Source organism: Aquarana catesbeiana, linkage group LG11 (assembly GCF_042186555.1).
Source record: "Aquarana catesbeiana isolate 2022-GZ linkage group LG11, ASM4218655v1, whole genome shotgun sequence".
In the NCBI taxonomy this organism is placed as follows: Eukaryota; Metazoa; Chordata; class Amphibia; order Anura; family Ranidae; genus Aquarana; species Aquarana catesbeiana.
Genome location: NC_133334.1, coordinates 152,982,292 through 153,006,572, shown reverse-complemented (window position 1 = coordinate 153,006,572; position 24,281 = coordinate 152,982,292). Strand labels below are relative to the sequence as shown.

At 42.1% G+C, this 24,281-nt stretch overlaps 1 protein-coding gene across 2 annotated transcripts in view; it reads right to left on the bottom strand.

The window, feature by feature from the left end:
• The window catches only part of FTO (FTO alpha-ketoglutarate dependent dioxygenase), an 802,194-nt gene that overhangs the window by 610,943 nt on the left and 166,970 nt on the right, over positions 1-24,281 (bottom strand). For both annotated transcript variants that reach the window (XM_073605012.1, XM_073605013.1), the window contains exon 5: positions 4,186-4,265. In XM_073605012.1, the coding sequence (XP_073461113.1) occupies positions 4,186-4,265 (80 nt within the window). The remainder of the gene's footprint in view (positions 1-4,185; positions 4,266-24,281) is intronic.

The following is a 24,281-nucleotide window of genomic DNA, read 5'->3' as shown; positions in this document are numbered from 1 at the left end:
ACATCAATCAAGATTTACATCTTACAAGTGAAATACATTAAAATATGTGATACTTTAATCAGAACTCCAGGGGAAAAAAATCTGACTTGTGCTGTGTACAAACAAGCAGAGGCGGGTCTAGACTTTGTGAGGCCTTAGGCAAAACTTAGACATGAGGCCCCACTCACTCCCATAATGGGAAAAATAATTCAAGGGATGAAAATGAACTGTATTAGGGAGTAGGGGTGCAACGGATCGTTGCCGATCCGTGATCCGTACGGATCACCCTCCGCGGATCGGCACACCCGCGATCCGCGGAGCACTTTTCGGGCCTCAGCCATAGGAAAGGCCCCGGCTTCGGCCTAGCTCCGGAGCCGGCGGCCATCTTGGTACACCCGGAAGTGGCCGCTGTCTCGACAGGAAGTGACATTTCGTCGCCGCCATCTTGCTACACCCCACACTCCTGCACAGTACAATAATGATAGAGTGAGAAGGGGGCAAGCGGACATCTTGTTACACCCACCGGAGTTTTAAATTTAAAAGCCATTTTCAACACAAAACTGAGCTTATATGCACAAATACTGTATTTATGCATATAAGCTCGGTTTTGTGTTGAAAATGGCTTTTAAATCTAAAACTCCGGTGGGTGTAACAAGATTTGTGTGTTTTTTTTTTTTTTATGCTGATCCGAGGATCGATCCGATCCGTGACTCTGATCCGAGGATCGATCCGATCCGTGAGATTTTTGATCCGTTGCACCCCTATTAGGGAGTGGACAGTACAGGGGGTAGGTAAGTGGGCATAATAAAGATATATTTTCCTCAAGCAGAGCTGCACAGGGGAGCTGCTCTCACAGATCCTACCTATTCTGGTAGGCTGCCACAAAGAGAGAAATAAAGGGGGATGGGTGGAGAAGGAAGGAAGGAAGGAAGGAAGGAAGGAGAAAAAGAGAGAAAGAAAGAAAGAGAAAAAAAAGATGGAAGGAAAGAAAGAAAGAAAGAGAAAAAAAAGATGGAAGGAAAGAAAGAAAGAGAAAAAAAAGATGGAAGGAAAGAAAGAAAGAGAAAAAAAAGATGGAAGGAAAGAAAGAAAGAGAAAAAAAAGATGGAAGGAAAGAAAGAAAGAGAAAAAAAAGATGGAAGGAAAGAAAGAAAGAGAAAAAAAAGATGGAAGGAAAGAAAGAAAGAGAAAAAAAAGATGGAAGGAAAGAAAGAAAGAGAAAAAAAAGATGGAAGGAAAGAAAGAAAGAAGGAAAGAAAGATGGAAAGAAAGAAAGAAAGAAAGAAAGAAAGAAAGAAAGAAAGAAAGAAAGAAAGAAAGAAAGAAAGAAAGAAAGAAAGAAAGAAAGAAAGAAAGAAAGAAAGAAAGAAAGAAAGAAAGAAAGAAAGAAAGAAAGAAAGATGGATGGAAAGAAAGAAAGAAAGATGGATGGAAAGAAAGATGGAAGGAAAGAAAGAAAGAAAGAAAGAAAGAAAGAAAGAAAGAAAGAAAGAAAGAAAGAAAGAAAGAAAGAAAGAAAGAAAGGGATGGATGGAAAGAATTAGAGATGGAAAGAAAGAAAGAAAGAAAGAAAGAAAGAAAGAAAGAAAGAAAGAAAGAAAGAAAGAAAGAAAGAAAGAAAGAAAGAAAGAAAGAGAAGGGGGTGGAGGAAGAAGGGAAGGAAGAGCATCCCCTACATCAGTGTACTCACTGGGACGCAGGAGGGACTGGAGGGATGGATGGATCAGACTCCCCTTTTCCTTTTCTGTTTTCTTCTTCAGCATGAATCTTCCCGCCCACACATCCCCTTCTGAGGCAGAGCAGAGAACACTGCCGAGGAGAGTGGGCGGGCCGCGGGGCAGACACAGGAGGAGAGGGCGGGAGGAGGAGGAGCAGAAGCTCTCTTTCCTCTTCTGTTTGGCTGTGCGGGCAGCAGGGGGAGGGGGGAGATCTGTCAGAACAGGCTATGCTGAGCGGCTCTCCCTGTCTGTGATCCGGAGATGTACGTGAGCTCCGATCACAGGTCTCACTCGCAGCCTTGTTATCTCTCCCTGTAACAAAACGAGGGGACTCAGGACTGTGTGATGGCGGATACCTCTGCTGCTGGAAGAGGCGGCTCTCTGATTAGGTAAACAATCCAGCTGTGCGAGGCCCCTATGACTGCGAGGCCTGAGGCCACCGCCTATTTCGCCTAATTAGAGAGCCGCCTCTGCAAACAAGTTACCTCTAGTGATGCTTTTTCTAGGTCTGGATTGGGGGAGAGGAAAGGGGTTAAACAACATGATTCCTTCAATATATGAGAGACATCTCTGGCTGTACCTTTTGCATGATATAAACTTGTTTGTACACAACACAAGAAAAAAAATCTTTCCTGAAGTTCCGCTTCAGGCTGAGTTCGCACTATTGAGAATTGGATGTGGGTTTTTATGCATCCAATTTGCATGCCAGGAGACTGTCACCGGCTCTCTATGGAGCCGATTCACACATCTCTGGAGCGGCTCCAGACTTAATTGCACAGGAGTCCTGTGCGTCTTCTGGTCCCTTTTAGGTCCAAATTCAGCCTAAAATTCAGATTGAAATTGGACCTAAAAAGGTGACCAGGGATGCGCCGGACCGCTTGTTGTAAGCCGCTCCATATTGCAGTGTGAACCCAGTATTAAAGTATAACTAAAGGCAATTTTTTTTTTTCCAATTTTGGATTTTGGAGTGGAGAAGGATTAGAACACCAGTTAGTTTTTATTGCTGTCTATGTTCCCATTAGGTAGATTCATCCACTCTAATTGGCCTGTTTACCATTAGACTCCTTTCACAATGGAGGCGTTTTCAAGCGCTTTAGCGCTAAAAATAGCGCCTGTAAAGTGCCTGAAAAAAGCCTCATCTGCAATCCCAGTGTGAAAGCCCGAGTGCCATTTGGGCTTCAAAAAAAGTCCTGCAAGCAGCTTCTTCAAGGTGCTTTAGGAGCGGTGTATACACCGCTCCTAAAGCGCCCCTGCCCATTAAAATCAATGGGCAGCGCCGCTGAAGCACCTGCAAAGCGCCTCAGCAGCAGCGCTTTGTGGGAGCTTTTAACCCTTTAGTCAGCTGCTAGCGGGGGTTAAAAGTGTCCCGCTAGCTCCCAAAAAGCACCACAAAAACAACGGTAAACTTTAGCTACTTTGGCGGCGCTTTACCGCTGACGCCCGTGTGCTGGCAGAGTGAAGGGGCTCTTATTATTGAAAGTGAAAGTAAAAGAAAATCCCAAATTTTGGGTTGTCCCCAGAAAAGTAATAGTGGGAAAATCTTCCAATGGGGACAAAAGTTCTAGTGTCCTAGGGGTCCCCAAGGAATTCCCTTATTGTGCAGTGATTTCCTCTTGCTTCCTGTTTGGCTATGGGACAGGAATTGAAGGGAAATCTCTGCAATGGGACACAGATAGTGAAAAAAAAAATCAAACAGGGATTATAACCCTCTCTTACTCTATCCAAAAAAAAAAATGCCTATAGTTCTACTTTAAGTGAAATTTAACATTGAACCACACCCCAAAGCTCATCCTTCTTATATGAACAAAAAGCTGGTCACAGGCATTATGTTAAGCTGTGCTTGATGGTGTGAGGAAAGGAAAGCTGGAGTGTCTGAAATTATATATTACCAGAACCTGAATGTGGCCATATTCTCAGGTTGCGGTCATGTCTCTTGATTTGTTCTATGTTGCTATAATATTTCCTGAGTGCCGCCATGTTCTTCCATTCCAAAGGAGTACTGCCCGTGATACTTTTTTTATTTGCACTAACATACAATTTTTCAGGACAAGCTTTTGGGGTATGTCCCCTTCTTCAAGGTCCAAGCAGTACTAATTGCACTAATACGGCAACAACCAAACCAAGTATTCCAAAGGAAAAAATAAATCTACTTTTCTTCAGCAGCAACAATGTGTACACTACTCAATCTTTTACCTTCTGTTTAGTCATTAGAAACCAATAAGTAAACCTACAGCCCCAAATGTTATTGCAACCTATCCAATCAAATATGAAGGCATTTTATGCAATTCATTATATCTAAAGCAATATACTTGTTTGCCTACAAATTTAAAATCTTGGACGCATGTCCCACTGATGCATACAAAAGGCAGCATTTAATAAGTAAAACATTCTCAGACAATTTTTAATCTTTAGCAGGACACAACTTTCCAAAAAATTAAAATGTATAAAGAAATGCACAAGTTACACTTTGGCTATGGGAAGAGCATACCTCAGCTACTCTGTGCGTGGAGCTGAAACGAGGCTGTGATCCAGCAATCACACAGTGCTGGTGGGTTTTATTCAGGTCACCTGTTGAACAAACCATATATAAAAACACAGGATACAATTGATCAGATACAGTTCCTATAAATATCCTGAACAATCATTATTACTGGATACAGTACCCAAGTTAATAAAAATTACGCAAGCATCATTTTCTGTACCCATAGGTGTTTATGGAGCGCAAAATCTAGCAAATGCAAAGAACAACTATTTCACTGCAGGAATGTCATAGAACCATGAGCTTATTCTTTTGGCTGCAGCTCATTGCTCTATCGAAAGAGCTGTGTAGTCTGGATTCTTCTTATACACTAATTGTCAACTGGGATCACAGTGTACTTCAGTCAGCCATATCATACAAGCAATTCCCAAAAATCTACACTTTGATGATTGTGCTACAGAAATAAGTGACATGCTAGTCAACAGTTACTATACTTGTAATTTGCAATACTTGTGATAAAAGGGTCCAAGTGTTGTCTTGGAATATTATTTTATTAGTAGTATTAACTCCCCTTGTAACTATTCAGTGAAAATTATCTCCCAGCAGAAAACGATTGCTTTGAAATACTAAATACATGTTCCCTTCAGCAGGCTCTTTAGTGGCTGAAATCAGTCCAAGAGCCAAGTGAGGGTAAAGAGGTGTGAAAGGGTGCACCAATTTATCTTTATTTGTTGACTAGAACCAATCTATCTCCCTACATATACAAGGCTTTCTGAGAATGGCTGCAGGGCATTATTTATTCCTGCAAAGTGACTTTTGACACAGGGACAAAACAGGAGATGCCGTCTTAAAATGAGTGGCCGTAGGCCAAATGTTTGTGAGTTCGTTTAAATGCTGGGTGCCAGATGAAACTTGTTTCCCTGGCAACCCACCTGTCAGTCAAACAGCAAAAGAGATCTGCACCTGATCAGGAAATTTTCCATAAGCGCTATATAAATCAAAGAGTTAATGCCGCATTTTAATTCAGGAAATTAGATCATTATTTTATAATCTGCACTACTAAAATTTCATTGCTCCCCTCCATTCAAATTTAATATCATATTAATAGCAGAGGGAATCCTGGGAAATGCTATATAGGCAATGCACAGGAGATTAATAAGGACATTCTAAAAAAAAAAAAAAAAAAAAGGGTTTTCTTTTTATTATAAGATTTTTCCACGTGTTAAAGAAGGTCTAGTGCAGTACATTAAACAGCACAGCAACAGAGAGAATGTATGGCTGTCCAACTTTTCTGAACGCGGAGACACATTGTGCAGTTCCATACAATTAGTGTCTACACATTGTTATTAAACTAGATGGGCAACAAAGAGGACAGCACAGACAGGACAGAACAAATGATTAAGGCCTCTCCCAGAGTGTAAGGCCTCATTTACACGTGCCTCAAAATGTGGAATTTGACACTTTTCAAAGCATTCTGAATGCCAATCAAATCACCTGTCACTAATTAAAGTGGTTACTGAACAGTCCTGTATACATTGTTGCGATGTGGTTACCATACAGTCCTGTACACACTGTTGAGTTCTCTATGCTTCAGAAATGATAGCAATGTTGCTTTCATCATCTCAATGCCACCATAGAAGTCTATGGCCTCATTTAGACCAGCTTTGTTGTCTGAAGTGCAATATGCTTTAGGATCACTTCTCTGACAGCAATAAACAGGCGGCAAGGAGGCATTGTATTGACACTTCAATGCCTGTTTAGGTCTGGTTGACACCTATGCAGGTTCCAGTTTGCATATTCCAGATGTATTTTGCATTTTTCAATACATGTTTTTGATCCACTGAAGTCTATGGAACCAAAAATCAGAAAAACGTCTCTGGCCCTTTCCACAAAATAAGCCAGATGTGAACATGACCCATAGGAAACCATGTTAAATGGACTGTAGTGTGTTTCTGCAAAACCGAAAATGCACAAAAAAATGCATAGGTGTGAACCAGGCCTTAAACCCCCTAACTGCATGTTGTGTGCGGTTGTGGGGCAGTTGCAGTGCAGTCTCATCCACTTCAATGCACAACAAATGGTAGAATTCCTGCTGTGGCAGCAAAACAAAGCATCAGGCAGTGGCCTGTGTACACCCCAATGCCTCAGCATTTGCCGTGCTTTGTGTTCACGCCCAGAATGTGGTGTTCAGTGTGAAGCAGCAGCAAAGGGACTAGAGCAGGGGGATCAGCAGATATCACACATGCTGTACAACGTGTGATTGGAATAGCAGGAGGTGAGTGGGGACTTAAGTGAGGACCAAGCAGAAAAATGAGTGTCAGGGAATCAGCAGAGAGGAAGAGCAGATCAGAAGTCCAGCAGAGCTTCGGTAGACAAGAGGGTCAGCAGAGTAGTGGGGCTAGGTAGTGGGGATTACTAATGAACAGCTGAGTGGGGAGGGGGATACTACTACTACTGAGAGGTGGACAATGCACTACTGCTGAGCAGATGGGGGTGATTGAATGTACTACTGAGTGGGGGTACTACTAAGGGAAAACACTGAGTGGGGGATCTACTAAACCAAATCTACTGAGCCAGGAAACCGATGAGCTGGAGATCTGCTGAGCAGAAGCACTAGTAAGCCGGGAAACTGATGAGTGGGAATACTACTGAACCACCAAAAAACACCAAAATTAAAAAAAAAAAAACAAAAAACAAGAGATTGCACACCAACACCTAACCATGCCTTACATCTGGTTTTACAATACCCCCCTTAAAAAAAAAAAATGAAAACCAACACACATAGGGCATATGCCAATATTCATTAACCACTTGGTTACTGGGCACTTAGGCCCCATTCACACTAGCGCGTTTTTTGATGCATTTTGCAGAAATGCACGGGAATTTTTTAACATGGGTTCCTATGGAACATGTTCACATCAATGCTTTTTTGTATCTCAGCGTTTTTGGAAAGGGTCGGGGACTTTTTTTCATGCAAAAAGCAGCGTTTTGCATGTAATGGTTTTCAATGGACAAGCATCAAAAACGCAAGTGCTGCATTTTTGCAGCGTTTTTGATGCGTTTTTGGTGCGTTTTTGCCGTTTTTTTTTTTTTTTTTTTTTTAATTTTTTTTTTTTTTTGTAATTTTTTTGTAAGACTGTAAAAAAAATGAAAAAAAAAAAACGCAAAACGCAAATCGCGGCAAAAACGCGGCAAAAACGCGGCTCAAAAACGTGGCTCAAAAACGTGGCAAGCATGAAAAAAAAACCTCCAAAAACGCTCAAAAGCAACATGCATAGGTGTGAATCGAGCCTTAAACCCCCCTCCTGTCCAGACCAATTTTCAGCTTTCAGCGCTGTCGCACTTTGAATGACAATTGAGCAGTCATACAACACTGTACCCAAATGAAATTTTTATAATTTTTTTTCCCACAAATAGAGCTTTTGTTTGGTGGTATTTGATCATTTTATGTTAAAAAAAAATTAAAAAGACCAAATTTAAAAAAAAAATATATATATATATTTTTTATATATTTTGTTATAAAATTTTGCAAACAGGTTTTTTGTTCTCCTTCATTGATGTATGCTGATGAGGCTGCACTAATGGGCACCGATAGGCTGCACTGATGGGCTCCACTGATGGGCACCGATAAGGCAGCACTGGTGGGCACTGATAGGCGCCACTGGTGGGCACTGGGAGGTGACACTGAGAGGTGGCACTGAAGGGTATTGATAGGTGGCACTAATAGGTGGCACTGATAGGTGGCAGTGATGGGCACTGATGGGTGGCAATAATGGGCACTGATCAGCACTGGTAGGTTACACTGATAGGCAGCACTGCTAGGTGGCACTGATGAGAGAGGCACTGATTGGCACCACTGGTGGGCATTGATAGGTGGCACTTGGGGGCATTGATAGGTGGCACTTATGGGCATTGATAGGTGACACTGGTGGGCACTGGCAGGTGGAAATGGCAGGTGGCATTGGCAGGAGGTACTGATTGGCATCCTCTTCAGGACCCTTGCACATAAGCCAGTGATCGGCTTTCTTTTCTCCTCACGCTGTCAGCGTGAGGAGAAAAAGCAACCGATTACCGAGCTTTTGTTTACACATGTGATGAGCTGTCATTGGCTGACTCGGTGATCAGTCTTGGTGACTCGGTGATCACAGTGTGCGCCTGCAGGGGGCGCGCGGGGAGCATTCAAAGGGAAGGCCGTCATATGACGGCCTCCCGGAAATTCAGGTCCACACTGTAGCCGTCATTCGGCTATGGTTCGGACGTCAAGAGGTTAAAGCTTTAAAAAAGCATCACAAAAACACAAAAAAATGCATGGTAAAGTGGTAGGCATTTTATTGTGTATTACTAACCAAGGCAAGTGTAAACTAGCCCTAAATGGTGCCGAAAATCTGAAGCAGCTGTGCATGGTAATCAGTTTCTATATTCAGCATGTTCAGTTACAGTGATTGTAAATGATCACCTTGTAAAACAACCCACTCAGTTTAAAATATAAATTAAATGCAACACATTTTTGTATAGATATATTAAAAAAAAAAAAACACACACACATTAGAAATACCCTTTTCCCTTTTTATAAGTGATCACATTCCCTCTGTTCTCCGCTGCATAACAGCTGGGGGGGTGGGGAGGAGGAGGAGAAGAAGCACCAGCACGCTGAGTTTCCCAGTGAATGGCTGTACAGCAAGGGCATGTCAGGACAAGTCTGATCATTGGAAGAGAGCATACCGAGTTCCCAGCATGGGTAAAGAACTGACCACAGTGTGCTCTCCTGCTTAGTGTGGTCAGTTTTTTAATAGAAAAGCAGGGGAACTGGCAGGAACACCAGGGATTTCACACAAAGAAAGTGATACAAAGATAACAGGATACTTTCTCATACAGCTACATGGTACAGCAGGCACATATCAGGAATATGAAGTGCTGGGGTAACAAACTGCTGACTAGTTGCCATGCACATCTGCTGCAGATTCTGGCTGCTCCAATTTTGATAACTCCTTTATCAGAGTTATCAGAAATAAGGAGAAAATATTCAATACTGATTTTCTGGAGTACCACTACGATTAGGCTATACAAATAAAAACATAATACTTTATTTATCATTTTAGTACTAGTTTGTATATACCCCTTCATTGAAAGGCCATTCTTCAGTGATGTGAAAGTTTGACTGACAAATACCCAAATTAATGTTACAAAAACATTTTTGGAGCTCTCTTTTGATAATTTTTTTTTTTTAATTTTATAGAAGAGGGAAAAAAAACGATTTTAATAAACAAACCAGTTTACCTTAATTTATGTTATAAACCCTATGAAATAAACAGTCTTTCTTTATACATTTAGACCATGTATTCTATTAGAAGGGGCATCATCATACTCAGACATGTACAGACAGGAGAGGGTTGTCCCTTGATGTATAGGGGGTGTCACATTCATACATTTACTGGAAAGAGGGGGTGCATATAGACTGTATAAGGGGTGTCATATTCATACATGCATAGGCAAGAGAGGGTGTATATAGATTGTATAGGGGATGTAATATTCCCAGATATAAAGACATGAGTGGGTGTGGCTCAGAAATCAGTAAGGTTGGGTTCACAGCAGGTGGCCTGATGTGTCCCTGTCGTTTATTTCAGGTGCAAATGGGGTCCAAATTTTTGCCTGAATTAGGACCTGAAACTGAGCCAAAGACAGGACCCTTTTCCAGTGCGGACTGAGACCGTCCCGGAGGTATGTGAACCGGCTCCATTGAGAGACGGTCACACTCACCTGTCATGCAAATAGGATGTGGGGAACTAAACGTTGTGGGACTAAAATTTTGCAGAAGGACATTGCTGTGACAGTGAAGTGGCTTCATATATGTAAATTGCTGAAACACTTTAGACTTCAGATTTCTGCTAACTGGTAAGGGCGCTGATAACTTTTTTGTATTGTAATATACCTGCAACCCTACCTGAACGTGATTAATGGCTAACAGGTTTTGCCACATAACAGGTGTTTTGTTTTTTTATCATGTTACATCATTGTACTATAGCCAGTGATTGCTGCCACAAGAAACTGATGCTTTCTTGAAATTGCCATGTTAGCCCAGGTTCACACTGCTGCGGGATTGAAATGGTGCAAGTTCAGCTGAACTCACACTATTTCATTCCAACATGTCAGTCCGGTGATTTCCAACATGTCTATTGAAATTGCACCTGAAATCACCAAAAGTAGTACAGGAACTACTTTTGGGAATTGGTGCGGCACAGCAAAGTCGGCATCCCACCGATTCAGACGGTTCCATAGCGGGCAATAGCGCTGATTTGGCATGCAATTTGACATGTCAAATTGCATGCCAAATCACATCAATGTGAACTAGGGCTAATGCCTGAAGGGTGTCAAAACAGAAAGCTTGAGCAGATACTGTCAAGTTATCTGCAGACACATTCCCAGGTGTTCAAGCCAGTTTTGCTACATGACCTGTTAGGCCACTTTCAGAGCTCCAGAAAATTTCTTGTATTAGGGCATGACACTAATATGACGGACCACCAAAATCAGTATCATCTTCCCTGTGCACTTTGTCCACCAGGTGCTGGATGCCATTCAGTCTTTGCTCAGTCTGTTTCAGAATGCACAGCAAACCAAAGGGCTCCGGCAGCAACTAGGCTTTCTATTTATTTAATGGATGTTAATACAAACATATACTCTAGTGCTGTAAAAAATTAGGCTACAGGTTAAGATGGTAATTTTTCACATGAAACAAGGCAACTGGGGTTGAAAATGTAAGGAAAGCGTGCAATTCTACTATAATAATACTGTATATAATGTTTATTGGTGTGCCTACCCAAAGCTGACTGTCATGGGTTAATGAATACAAATAATCCTATTATGAAATTAGATTACAAATTTAAAAAGTATAAAAAAAAAAAAAAAAAAATTAAAATAAAAAAAAATAAATAAAACAAATTATTGAGTTCAACCTGTGTGGGTGTATATATGTATTATGTCTCCATCACTTCCCATATCCCTGTATATTTGGTTCGCTAAGATTCACATCAATTTTTTTTTTTTTTTTTATTATTGACACTTCCCATCGACAGCAACAATTGTGGTAGGGGGGTCCAGATGTTTACCACTCTAACCATAAACAACCCCCTACGCAGTCTAAGGTTAAACTGCATTTTGTCCAACTTCATTGAGTGGCTATGTGGCTTCTTAAGCGACCCGAGACTGAATTGTTTTCTCCCTATGCTAGATTCACCATTTACATATTTGTACATTGCGATCATGTCTGCTCCTCTATGTTGTTTATGAACCAGTCAAACAGAACTGGTCCCAGGAAAAAGCTTTGGGGCACCCCACATTCAGAAGATATGCTATTTATCACCAACCTTTGGATGCGCTCCTGTAACCAATTTTCTATCCAGGTACATACACTTTTGTCAATGCCAAAATACCTCAATTTGTAAGTTAACTGTTTATGGGGTACCATATATATATATATGTTTTGTTTTGCCAAAATCTAGGTACATTATATCCACAGGCCTTCTTCTGTCCAGATTACAGCTCACTTCCTCATAAAATGTTAACAAGTTGGTCTGGCAAGAATGATACTTCATAAATCCATGCTGATTACTACTAATGATTCTATTTTCACCAGTAAATTATTGGATATATCCCTTCTCACCCCCTTCAATAGTTTACATACTATTTATTTTAGGCTGCTGACCGGTATTATACAGGTATGTATCTTAGCCCTTTTTGAATATTGGTACCATGTTAGCTTTTCATCAATCAGCTGCTACCATTCTCCTCAGTAGGCTGTCCTTAAAGATTAGGAACCAACGGTCTAGTCATGATCTGTCTAATCTTCCTGGGAACTCTCAGGTACAAGTCAACTGGTCCTAGCAATTTGTTCATATTACATTTTTCAAGTCTTTTTTTAGAACACTGGTTTCTGTTAGCCACAAGGGTATAATTTGTGTTGTGTTGCTGACAATATCGTCTTATCCATTATACCCCTCCTTTTCCATAGTAAATAATGAGGACAAGAATGTATTTAACATAGTTGTCTTCCCCCTGTCACTTGTAACCAACTTCCCTTGGTTATCCTTTATTGGGCCACTATGTTCTTATTTTGCTGTTTTACTCTTAATATATTTAAAGAATGTGTTGGTGTTATTTTTACTCTCCTCTGCTATGTGACTCCTGTGGTCTATTTTCACTGCCCTGATCATGCTGTTACATTTCTTATTGCATTTTTTGTATTGTTGGAATGCTGACAATGTCCCCTTGGCCTTTTACAAAAAAGTCTTGAAAAAAGTTTCTGTGCATTTATATTTTCATTGGCAATGGTATGGTGGGAGGAGTAGTAATTGGTCATGTCTGCGAGTGTCATCTGATGTCATAGTCTGGCAAGCTCGCTGTCCTTAGCAGTTCAGTATAATGCTGCGTACACACAATCGGATATTCCGACAACAAAATCCTGGGATTTTTTTCCGACGGATGTTGGCTCAAGCTTGTCTTGCATACACACGGTCGCACAAATGTTGTCTGAAATTCTGATCGTCAAGAATGCGGTGACGTACAACACGTCTGATGAGCCGAGAAAAATGAAGTTCAATAGCCAGTGCGGCTCTTCTGCTTGACTCCGAGCATGCGTGGACTTTTGTGTGTCAGAATTGTGTACACACGCTTAGAATTTCCGACAACGGATTTTGTTGTCGGAAAATTTAAGAACCAGCTCTCAAATTTTTGTTGTCAGAAATTCCGACAAAAAATGTCTGAAGGAGCCTACACACGGTCGGAATTTCCAACAACAAGCTCCCATCAAACATTTGTTGTCGGAAAATTTGATTGTGTGTATGCGGCATAAGAGTTGTCACGCTGTGGTGAAGATGGCTGCAAAATTTTGGAAACCTTTTGAAGAACCCTCAAATATTTTAAAGGACACTTTTTTTACTCTCTAATATCCCTCTTTATGCTCAAATTTAGCCACCCAGGTTTAACATTAGTTATTTTATATTTGTTGCCCATGGGAATACAATACCATTAACAGCCCTCAAAAATTCCACTTGCCTGCTCGCATTTTGCGAGTGGATTTTGAGGGCTGGCGAGTGTGGGCAGCCTGGGTTGTATGGGAGCCGTTCTCCCAGCGATCGGAGGGGAAGAGAGATGAGAGCAGCAACCTGGCTGATTAGAGCGCTGGGGAACATAACAGCTTTCATTTCAATAGCAGCTATTGAAATGAAAGCTGTTATGTTCTCCGGTGCTCTAATCAATCAGGTGGTGGCTCTCCTCTCTCTTCCCCTGCACAGGTAGGCTGCATTGGGGACGCAGACCACATTGGGGACACAGGATACATTGGGGACACAGGCTGCACTGGCAGGCACGAGGGGACACAGGCTGCACTGGCGGACACAGGCTGCATAGGTGACCCAGGCTGCATTGGCGGACACAGGCTGCATTGGGGACACAGGCTGAATTGGTGGACAAAAGCTGCACTGGCGGACACAAGCTGCACTGGCAGACATAGGCTGCATTGGGGAGACACAGGCTGCACTGGCGGACACAGGCTGCAATGGTGGCACAGGCGGCATTGGGGACACAGGCTGCACTGGCGGACATATGGCTGCATTGGGGAGACATAGGCTGCACTGGCGGACACAGGCTGCATTGGTGGCATAGGCTGCATTGGGGACACAGGCTGCACTGGCGGACACAGGCTGCATTGGTGACACAAGCTGCATTGGACAAGGGCAGGCTGCATTGTTGGCCATGGATAAAGTTGTTGTTAATATTTATTTTTATAACTTAATTCTGCATAAAACAACATTTAAGTGTCATTTCATGAGATAATTTATAAGGGTTTGTTTAGGGGCGAAATTAGGGGCGGAGCAGGGTAGGGGGTGGGCGGGGCAACTGGTGGCGACTAACCCTTGAGGCCTGGCTAGTAGCTCAGGACTTGAAATTTTGAGCCCTGCCATTAATATGTTCTTGCACAACCACTTTTCCTCCAGAATAGAATAACATAAAAAATTCCTATTTAATGTTGTTACGTACAGAGTAGTAAAGTCGGCTCTCTTGAAATTTAAGGTTCGTCCTAACCTCATGCCTTTTTCCTATGAGTTACAGATGACCTTTGATATCTAGGTAACAATTCAGAAACAATGGGATTCAAAGACTGTGTAGATGACGGACAGATGGTTATAAAATGGTTGCCATTGTCGGTTTATGTGTTTATTTTAACAAAGGTAGGGTAAACTTATAACAAAAGTATAGCAATACTAAAAAATAAATAAATAAATAAATAAATAAATAAATAAAAAAACACACTTTTTTCAATTGCTGAAGTGCATAAAGACCACAATGAAGTGCCCTTATTTAACAAATAGTTAATACTGGTACCACAGAGGTTAAAATGAACATATCACTCAATCCTCAAAATATATGAGGGCTGTTTGGCAGGCTAATACAGGAGACTGCTTATAGAATATCAATGTAAGGAAGCAATTTATAACTATAGAGTGGGTTTATAGGCCCTCTGCTCTCACTCAGAATAGATCAGGAGGTTATTATAGAGTTTTATAAATCAAAATAGGCATACATGAAAGAAAACCAAGAGAACAGGCTGCACTGGTACCAATAAAGGTTCATACCTATCATGGGGATAGGCCACGTCCTGAAATTCATGGCAAACAGAGACAAATCAATACAATATTTATTTTAAGTAAAAAAATAAGAAGTGATCAAAGTTTTAATGAAGATTTGTACTGCAACCATTGTGTATGAATTCAATTAAAAAGCTGTGCCTGTTAATAGGCAAGAAATTACAATTTTGACTTTAATATTTACACACAGATCTGTACTAAGCATAATACCTATGGAATAAGTTTGGAGTTCAGGATAAAAAATAAACTAGTCCACACTATGCACTAGCAGTAGAATACCATATTTGAAATAGGGTTAAGAGGAAGGCCCCATGCACCCTGGGCGTTAAAATAACATTATAAAAATGCCAGTAGCTTTGCAGTGAGTTTTTCAAGATTTTTGCAATAGCATTTTTTAGCATTTTTTTTTTTGAATGGGTCAAAAACGTTAAAAACCGCTGGTGAGCAGCGTTTATCAGCGTTTGACATTAGAGTGTTTTTACAGGTGAAAACAGTTGAAAAAATCCTCTCAGAACCCACTAGTTTTGTGTTTTGTTTTTTTTAAAGCCAAAAAATGCCCCAGCCAAAAATTGTTGATAACAGCCTATGTGTGCATGGACACATGGATAACCTGATGGGGATTTTCTTGACTGTAGAAAAAAAAAAGTTTGAAGCCCAAGACAGCTGCTGTAAAAACACCAAAAAACATCCAGTGTGCTTGAAGCCTAATAAATATAAGAGTGTCTTGCCCTTTAATGAGGTTTCAATAACTCTCCAGATGTGTTTGGGATCTTAATCACCACCAGGGATCTCCACACTTTCCAGAAAGCAATTATCAGTACTTGCAGTTAATGGTGCTCAAAAGAAATAAGAACCCTCATTGTGCAGTATTAAAAAACACAGTACACTTTATTAAAACATCAGAAATCCAGAGGAGATAGACTCACATAATCCTGTGCACTTGAACAATTGCCTCTTTAAAAATAGGATTTTTATAACCGCTTATCTGTAAAATCCTTTTCTTTGAAGTACATCACAGGACACAGAGCAATAGTAGTTACTATGTGGGTTATAGGCCACCTTCAGGTGATGGACATTGGCACGCCCTAAGACAAAAAGTGCACTCCCTATATAACACCTCCCACTACTGGGAGTAGCAAAGCAATACATGTATATACCAAAAAGGGAGGGACCTCTGTGTCCCATGATGTACTTCAAAGAAAACAATTTTACAGGTAAGCTGTTATAAAAATCCTATTTTCTTATTGTACATCACGGGACACAGAGCCATAGTAGTTACTATGTGGGATGTCACCTGCAGCCATTGCAGATTGCTTGTTTACATGCTGTATCGCCTAGCACTTGGTATAAGTGCTATTCTTGTGAGTTTTTATTCATTTTTATCGCTATTAAATTTTATATATGCAGAGAGCACTACGTATTGCCTTTTATTTCCTTGATATATGTGACTCTGGAGTGGACAGTGCTGATTAATACATCCATCCAAGAGGTTGATTGTCTAGGACATGTGTTCTGATTTCATCATTTGATACCCCAAGTGGGAAGGCATATGAGACCCTCTATAACTAAAGGGTCCAGTCAGTGAGGTGAGCAGCCATCTTCTACTCTGGTGGAGGTTTTGATATTCCCAGGACGTCACCTGCATGCTATTACTTGTAGTTCATCACGGAAGACTGCACGGATTGTCTTTTCATTACATTTTTTGTTTTTCTTTTTGGACTTACTTAGCGCTGAACTACCTGTTTGGTGATGCACTGCCCAAGAAGCACTAACAGCCCTGGTGGAGTGCGCTTTAATATGAAAAGGAGACCTTTTCCTTTTTAAACCATAAGCTTGAACAATCACTTGACAAATCCATTTAGAAACAGTAGATTTTGATGCTGCCTGTCCTCTTTTAGGACCATCTGGCAATACAAACAAAACATCTGTTTTATGAATCTGAGTGGTCATTTTCAAATAGACCTTGACAGCTCTCACCACATCAAGAGAATGTAGTGACTTTTCTTCCACAGAACGAGGTTCTGCAAAAAATGAAGGCGGGACAATATCCTGGTTTAAATGAAAACCGCAATACAACCTTATCCTTATGAATAATCAAATATGGCTCTTTACAAGAAAGAGCAGTCAACTCTGATACTTTTCTTGCAAAAGATATGGCAACCAAGAATATTATTTTTCTCGTCAAGAGGACCAAGGGAATATCTTGAATTGGTTCAAAAGGCTTTTTCTTGTAAAGCCGACAGGACTAAATTTAAGTCCCAAGGGTTCAGGGGTGACCTAACTGGGGGATTAATCTGCGTTACCCCCTGAATGAAATTACGAACCAGAGCGTGTGAAGCAAGTGGTCGTTGAAAAAACACTGATAAGGCCGACACCTGGCCCTTGATAGTACTTAACGCCAGCTTAATTTCTAATTTCATCTGTAGGAATTCAAGGATCCTACCTATGACATATTTTCTGGGGTGCCAACCCCTGGATTCACACCAGGAGACATATGCCTTCCAGACTCTATAGTATATAGAGTATATAGCATATAGTATATATGGCAGGGGTTTGCACAGGCTGTGAGAAGTTCATTCTGTTAGCCATGTGTTCCTTAAATGCAGTCCTGACTAATTAATTGGCAATACCCCCACCCAAACTCAGTATAAATTTAGGTCTTACCTGGGGATGCACAGGCAGGGGTTTGCACAGGTTGGGATTGCATTGGCAACTATCATCTTGGATAAAGTATTCATATTGGATTAAGTATTACACTTCCTCTCAGCACTATCTAACGCAGCTCTTCTCTACCCCTCCTACAGGTATGTGTCAGCCCAACCACATCTTCCTCCACCTTTAATTGAAACTGGGATCTGCTTGCTAAATTCTGTGTATGTGTCAGCTCAACCACATCTTCCTCCACCTTTAATTGAAACTGGGATCTGCTTGCTAAATTCTGTGTATGTGTCAGCTCAATCACATCTTCCTCCACCTTTAATTGAAACTGGGATCTGCTTGCTAAATTCTGTGTATGTGTCAGCTCAACCACATCTTCCTCCACCTTTAATTGAAACTGGGATCTGCTTGCTAAATTCTGTGTATGTGCTTTTGGTGATCTATACTGCCTTCAAATTCTTTCTGTCCATATCACAGTGATGTTTATTTTACATTCTTATTGTCTTTACCTAAATTATGAGCAGTTCCTATCTTTACGGCTCTGACCTTTATGCTCTCTTGCTGTGTCTTGTAGTGAGCCTTGGTGTGAGAAGTTCATTCTGTTAGCCAGTGTTCCTTAAATGCAGTCCTAACTAATTAATTGGCAATACCCCCACCCAAACTCAGTATAAATTTAGGTCTTACCTGGGGATGCACAGGCAGGGGTTTGCACAGGCTGGGATTGCATTGACAACTATCATCTTGGATAAAGTATTCATATTGGATTAAGTATTACACTTCCGCTTAGCACTTCAGTGAATGCACAAAGCGAAAATATACAACAGACTTCTGCAGAACACTAAACTACAGATGACCTGATTCTCCATCAAACTTTTTTATCTCTCATTTAGACTTCCTCTCAATTTCACTACTATGTATCTTTATCATGCACTCCTTACTTTTCCTTATCACAATTGCATCCTCTCTCCTTAAATTTTCACTCCTTCACCCATCTTCTCCACCCCACTGCTTATACATATCACCCTCACTCCTGTCTTCACCTTATTACTGCACATATCAGCTCCTGCTAATTCTGAACCCATATACCAATAAAATTTGCAGGCCACTGGGATGTCCCCCCCCCACATAAGTCACACTGCCATATCACCTCTCTCACCCTTCTGCTTCTCCTAACTTCTGGAGATATTTCCCAAAATCCTGGACTGCCATCATTTACCTTCGGCCAACATACCCAACACCCCCCATCCTCTGATAGCAGCCGCAATCCACACAATCTCATTTCTAGTCCTCTTCAGCCTAGAACCACCCTCCCCTTCTCCTGTGCCCTTTGGAATGCCCACTCTGTTTGTAACAAACTCACCACCGTCCATGACCTATTTATCACAAACTCCCTGAACCTACTTGCAATTACTGAGACCTGGATTTAAGAATCTGACCTTCTTTCTCCTGCTTCTCTCTCCTATGGTGGTCTTCTGTGGACTCACTCTCCCCGGCCTAGTGGATGGAAAGGGGGTGGTGTTGGAATCCTCCTATCCCCTCAAAGCACTTTTCAGGTTCTTCATCCAACACCCCCCCCCCCCCCTCTGTCCCTCTCCTCATTTGAAGCTCACTGTATTTGTCTATTTTTTTCAGTTTCATTGAGAATTGTTGTGATCTATCGGCCCCCTGGACCGGTATCAAACTTCCTTGACGACTTCTCTGCCTGGCTACCCTACTTTCTCTCTTCTGAAATTCCAACAATCATTCTTGGTGACTTCAACATCTCTGTTAATCTTAACAATCCCGCTACTTCTAAGCTGCTGAGCCTAACCTCCTCTTTTGACCTAAAACAATGGACAAGCGCTTCTACTCACTCTGTTGGCAACTGCCTTGATCTCATATTCTCCTACTTATGCACTCCGCACAACCTCTCCAACATTCATTTTCCTCTCTCTGATCACCACCTTATTAGTTTCACTCTCTCCTTGTCTGCCTCCTCCTTGCCTTCCAACTACCAAACTATTACCCGTAGAAACCTTCGCCATCTTAACCCTTCTCTTCTTTTTTCTGCTACAGATTGTCTCTACGACAAAATCTCATTCTTGTCCTGCCCCAACTTGGCCACTTCTATCTACAACAGTTCACTGTCATCCACCCTGGATACCTTGGCCCCTCACTACACACAGAATCAGACCCCGACCGCTACAACCCTGGCAGACAGACAATACCAGAAGCCTCAAAAAACGTAGTCGCGCTCTTGAGCGTCTGTGGTGTAAAACTAAGTCACAACAAGATTTCAGCCAATATAAATCTGCCCTCCAAAAATACCATTCCTGCCTGCACACTGCCAAACAGACCTGCTTTATCAATCTCATTAACACCCTCTCACGCAGTCCCCGTCAACTCTTTTCTACCTTTACCACTCTACTTCGTCCTCCATTACCCCCACCCACTAATTTACTCACTGCCCAGGAGATTGCTAATCACTTCAAAAATAAGATTGAGACAATTTGTCTCGAGATCTCCGTTCTACAGATATCTCCCTCACTTTACACTCCTTGTCCTCCTGCACAATCAATACTTACCACTTTTAACCCAGCTACTGTAGAGGAAGTCACTAAACTTCTTTCTAATGCCCATCTAACCTCCTGCCCCCTGGGCCCTGTTCCTTCTCAAATACTACGGTCACCATCTGACTCAATCCTACACTCCTTAACTCATATCTTCAACCTCTCACTCTCTACTGGCATCTTCCCCAACCCTCTAAAACATGCGCTAGTCACTCCCATACCAAAAAAGGCCTCAGACCCCACCAATCTTAACAACCTAAGACCCATCTCTTTACTCCCTTTTGCCTCCAAACTCCTTGAACGTTTAGTTTACAACCGACTGAGCGACCTCATTGTGAATAACCTTCTTGATCCCCTTCAGTCTGGATTTCGCCCACAGCACTCCACAGAAACTGCCCTCCTAAAACTCACAAACTACTTACTATCAGCCAAAACCAACGGTCATTATTCCATACTCTTACTCTTGGACCTTTCTGCTGCCTTTGATACAGTTGACCACCCCCTCCTCCTCAAAAAACTCAATTTGCTTGGTTTCCATGGCTGCACTCTCCGTTGGTTCGAATTTTACCTATCTCATCGCACCTTCAGTGTCACTTACAACTCCACCTCTTCTTCTCCAACTCCTCTTACCGTTGGGGTCCCCCAAGGTTCTGTCCTCTACTATTCTCGATCTACACGTCCTCCCTGGGTCAGCTGATAGCCTCCCATGGCTTTCACTACCATTTATATGCTGATGACACCCAAATCTATCTCTCTGCCCCTCAGCTCACCCCATCAATCTCCTCACGCATCATTGATCTACTAACAGACATATCAACCTGGATGTCAAACCACTTCCTCAAACTGAATCTATCTAAAACTGAGCTCTTAATATTTCCTCCCCCATGTGCCCCCTCCCCTGACTTCTCTGTCAAGATCAATGGCACATCTATCAGTCCGTCCCCACATGCCAGGGTGCTAGGGGTAACCTTAGACTCTGAACTGTCCTTTCAGGCCCACATACAATCCCTGTCCAAATCATGTCGCCTTAGCCTCCGCAACATTTCCAGAATATGCCCCTTTTTAACTAATGACACCACCAAGCTTCTAATTCACTCCCTGGTCATCTCTCGCCTCGATTACTGCAACTCCCTCCTCATTGGATTACCTTTACATAGACTAGCCCCCCTTCAGTCCATAATGAATGCCGCTGCAAGACTCATCCACCTTACCAACCATTCAGTGTCCTCCACCCCTCTCTGCCAATCCCTTCCCTGGCTTCCACTCACCCAATGAATAAAATTCAAAGTACTAACAATAATTTACAAAGCCATCCACAACTCTGCCCCTAGCTACATCACTAACCTAGTCCCAAAATACCAACCAAGCCGCGCTCTTCGGTCATCCCAAGACCTCCTACTCTTTAGCTCCCTTATCACCTCCTCCCATGCTCGCCTGCTGAATTTCTCCAGAGCTTCTCCCATCCTTTGGAACTCCCTACCCCAATCTGTCCGACTGTCCCCTAATCTATCCATCTTTAGGAGATCCCTGAAAACCCTTCTCTTCAAAGAAGCCTTTCCTGCTTCTATTTAACTCTGTTTTACTTCCTCCATCAGCTCATCCCCCCACAGTTATTACCTTTTGTATCACTTGACCCTTCCTTTTTAGATTGTAAGCTCTAACAAGCAGGGCCCTCTGATTCCTCTTGTATCAAATTGTAATGTAATTGTAATGTTTGCCCTCATGTTGTAAAGCGTTGCGCAAACTGTTGGCACTATATAAAACCTGTATAATAATAATAATAATAATAATAATAATAATAATAATATTATGACTCTGGAGGCCGGCTTCCTAGCATTAACCAAAGTAAAAACTACTGAAGCTGACAGCCCACGGTCCTTTAGAATGTGGGTCTCAATAGCCAAACCGTTAAATTTAGAATTTGTAAGGTAGGATGGAATACCGGACCTTGTGAGAGAAGGTCTGGCCACAGTGGTAGGGTCCAAGGGTCCACTACCGCCATCTTTATGATCTTGGCAAACCAAGATCTCCTGGGCCATGTTGGGGCCACCAGAATCACCTCCTTCCCTTCTTGCTTGATCCTGCAAAGAAGACGCGGGAGCAGCAGAACAGGAGGGAATACATAGATCAGTGAAAGCTGATCCCACGGAAAGACCAAGGCATCTGTTCCGAATGTCATCGGATCCCTTGTCCTTGACAAAGTTGTCAATCTTGTTGTTGAACCTGGACGCAAACAGATCCATGTTTGGAACTCCCCATTTTTGACATATTGATAGAAAGATGTTGGGATGAAGGGACCATTCTCCCGGGAACAATTGTTGGCGACACAAGTAGTCCGCCTGCCAATTCTCTATCCCTGATATGAAAATTGCTGATAGACAAGGAATGTTGTTTTCTGTCCAAGAAAGAATATGATTCACCTCTTTCTGGGCCGCACGACTTCTCGTGCCCCCTTGGTGATTGATATAGGCCACCACTGTGGCATTGTCAGATTGGATTCTGACAGGACAATTCCGTAGTCTGGGCGTCCGGGCCTCTAGAATATCTCTAGAATATTGATGGGCAAGGTCATCTCTGATTTGGACCATTTCCCTTGGACAGACACTTCTTCCAGGACTGCTCCCCAGCCCAGAAGGCTGGCGTCTGTTGTTACCACCTTCCAGGTAACTGGTAGAAAGGATTTCCCTTTTTGAAGATTCCGGGATATCAACCACCAATTGAGGCTCTGGAGCACATTTGGGGATAAACGCATTGTGAAGTCCAGAGCTTGGACCTTCTTGTTCCAAGTTGACAGGATACTGTTTTGCAGCAGTCTTGAATGAAACTGTGCATAAGGAATGGCCTCGAAAGAAGCCACCATCTTTCTCAACAATTTCATGCAAAGTCGAATAGAAGGATTCTTCTTTGTCTTGACCAACTGGGGCAAAAACACCCTCTTCTGAGCTGTATCTATGATCAGCCCCAAGTACTGCAGTCTCCTTGATGGTTTTAAGGAGGATTTCTCTAGGTTGAGAATCCAACCTAGGTATTCCAGGTAGCTGACTGCGGTGACCAAAGTTTGGTTTAAGCGGGCTACCGATTGATCTATCAAGAGTAGATTGTCTAACTAGGCAAGTATCGTTATACCTTAAGCCCTTAGCCTGGCTAAAGGAGGAGCCAGGACCTTTGTAAATACTCGAGGTGCAGTAGCTAGACCGAAAGGCAGAGCTACAAACTGGAAATGAAGATTTTCTACCGAGAAGCGTAGAAATTTCTGGTGAGCGGGGAAAATCAGCACATGGAGATAAGCATCCTTGATGTCGATTGACACCAGAAGTTCTCCCCCTTGTAGGATGGAGACTAATGATTCATTCCATGCGAAAAGAACGGATATTCAAAAACCGGTTTAGATCTTTGAGATCTAAAATGGGCCTGACAACCCCATTTTTTCACGGTTTTGGAACCGTGAACAGGTTTGAATAAAACCCCAAACCTTGCTCTTCCAATGGGACCACCGATATCACTCTTTGAAACAAGAGATGATCAAAAGCTAGAAAGAGAGACTTCTTTTTCACTGGATCTCTGGGACCGTTTGATCTGAGAAAACGAGGAGGCGAGAACTCTCGGAACTCTAGTTTGTAACCTAGAAAAATGGAGGAAGCCACCCATCTGTCTTGACATTGTTCCTGCCAGACCTTTGAAAATTGTAGAAGCCTTCCCCCCACTCGAGCGAGCGGGGGCGCACCTTCACAAGGAGGCTTTAGTATTCTGTTTTGTGGGTTTCTTCCCCAGGCCTTTTTTTGGTCCTGGGACTGACCCTGAGGTTTACCTCTTGAACCTCATGGTGGAGGCCGTTGTGACTGCCTGGAGGTTGATGCTCCTGGCACTGGAGAAGAAGCATGTTTAAAAGAAAAGTGCTTAAACTTCTTTTTAACCGGTAAAAGGGAACTTTTCCTGTTAGAAATTCTTTGAATATACTTATCCAGATTGTCTCCAAACAACCGTTCACCATGAAAAGGGAAACTGGCCAAGAGCTTTTTGCATGGCTCTTCGGCTGACCAATTTTTCAACCATAAACGCAACGCTTCTGATATCCTGGTCAACTCCTGGGCCTGCTGATCAGGAATAACTTTGAGTACTTCTATAAACTGGTCCTTTAGGGACTGAGATACTCCGATCGCTGTCAGTGCAGGTTGAATGACTGAACCTGCCAGCGCAATATAGTTTTTAAAAAAGAACTCCAACTTCTTATCCGTTGGATCCTTTAGCATATGAGCAT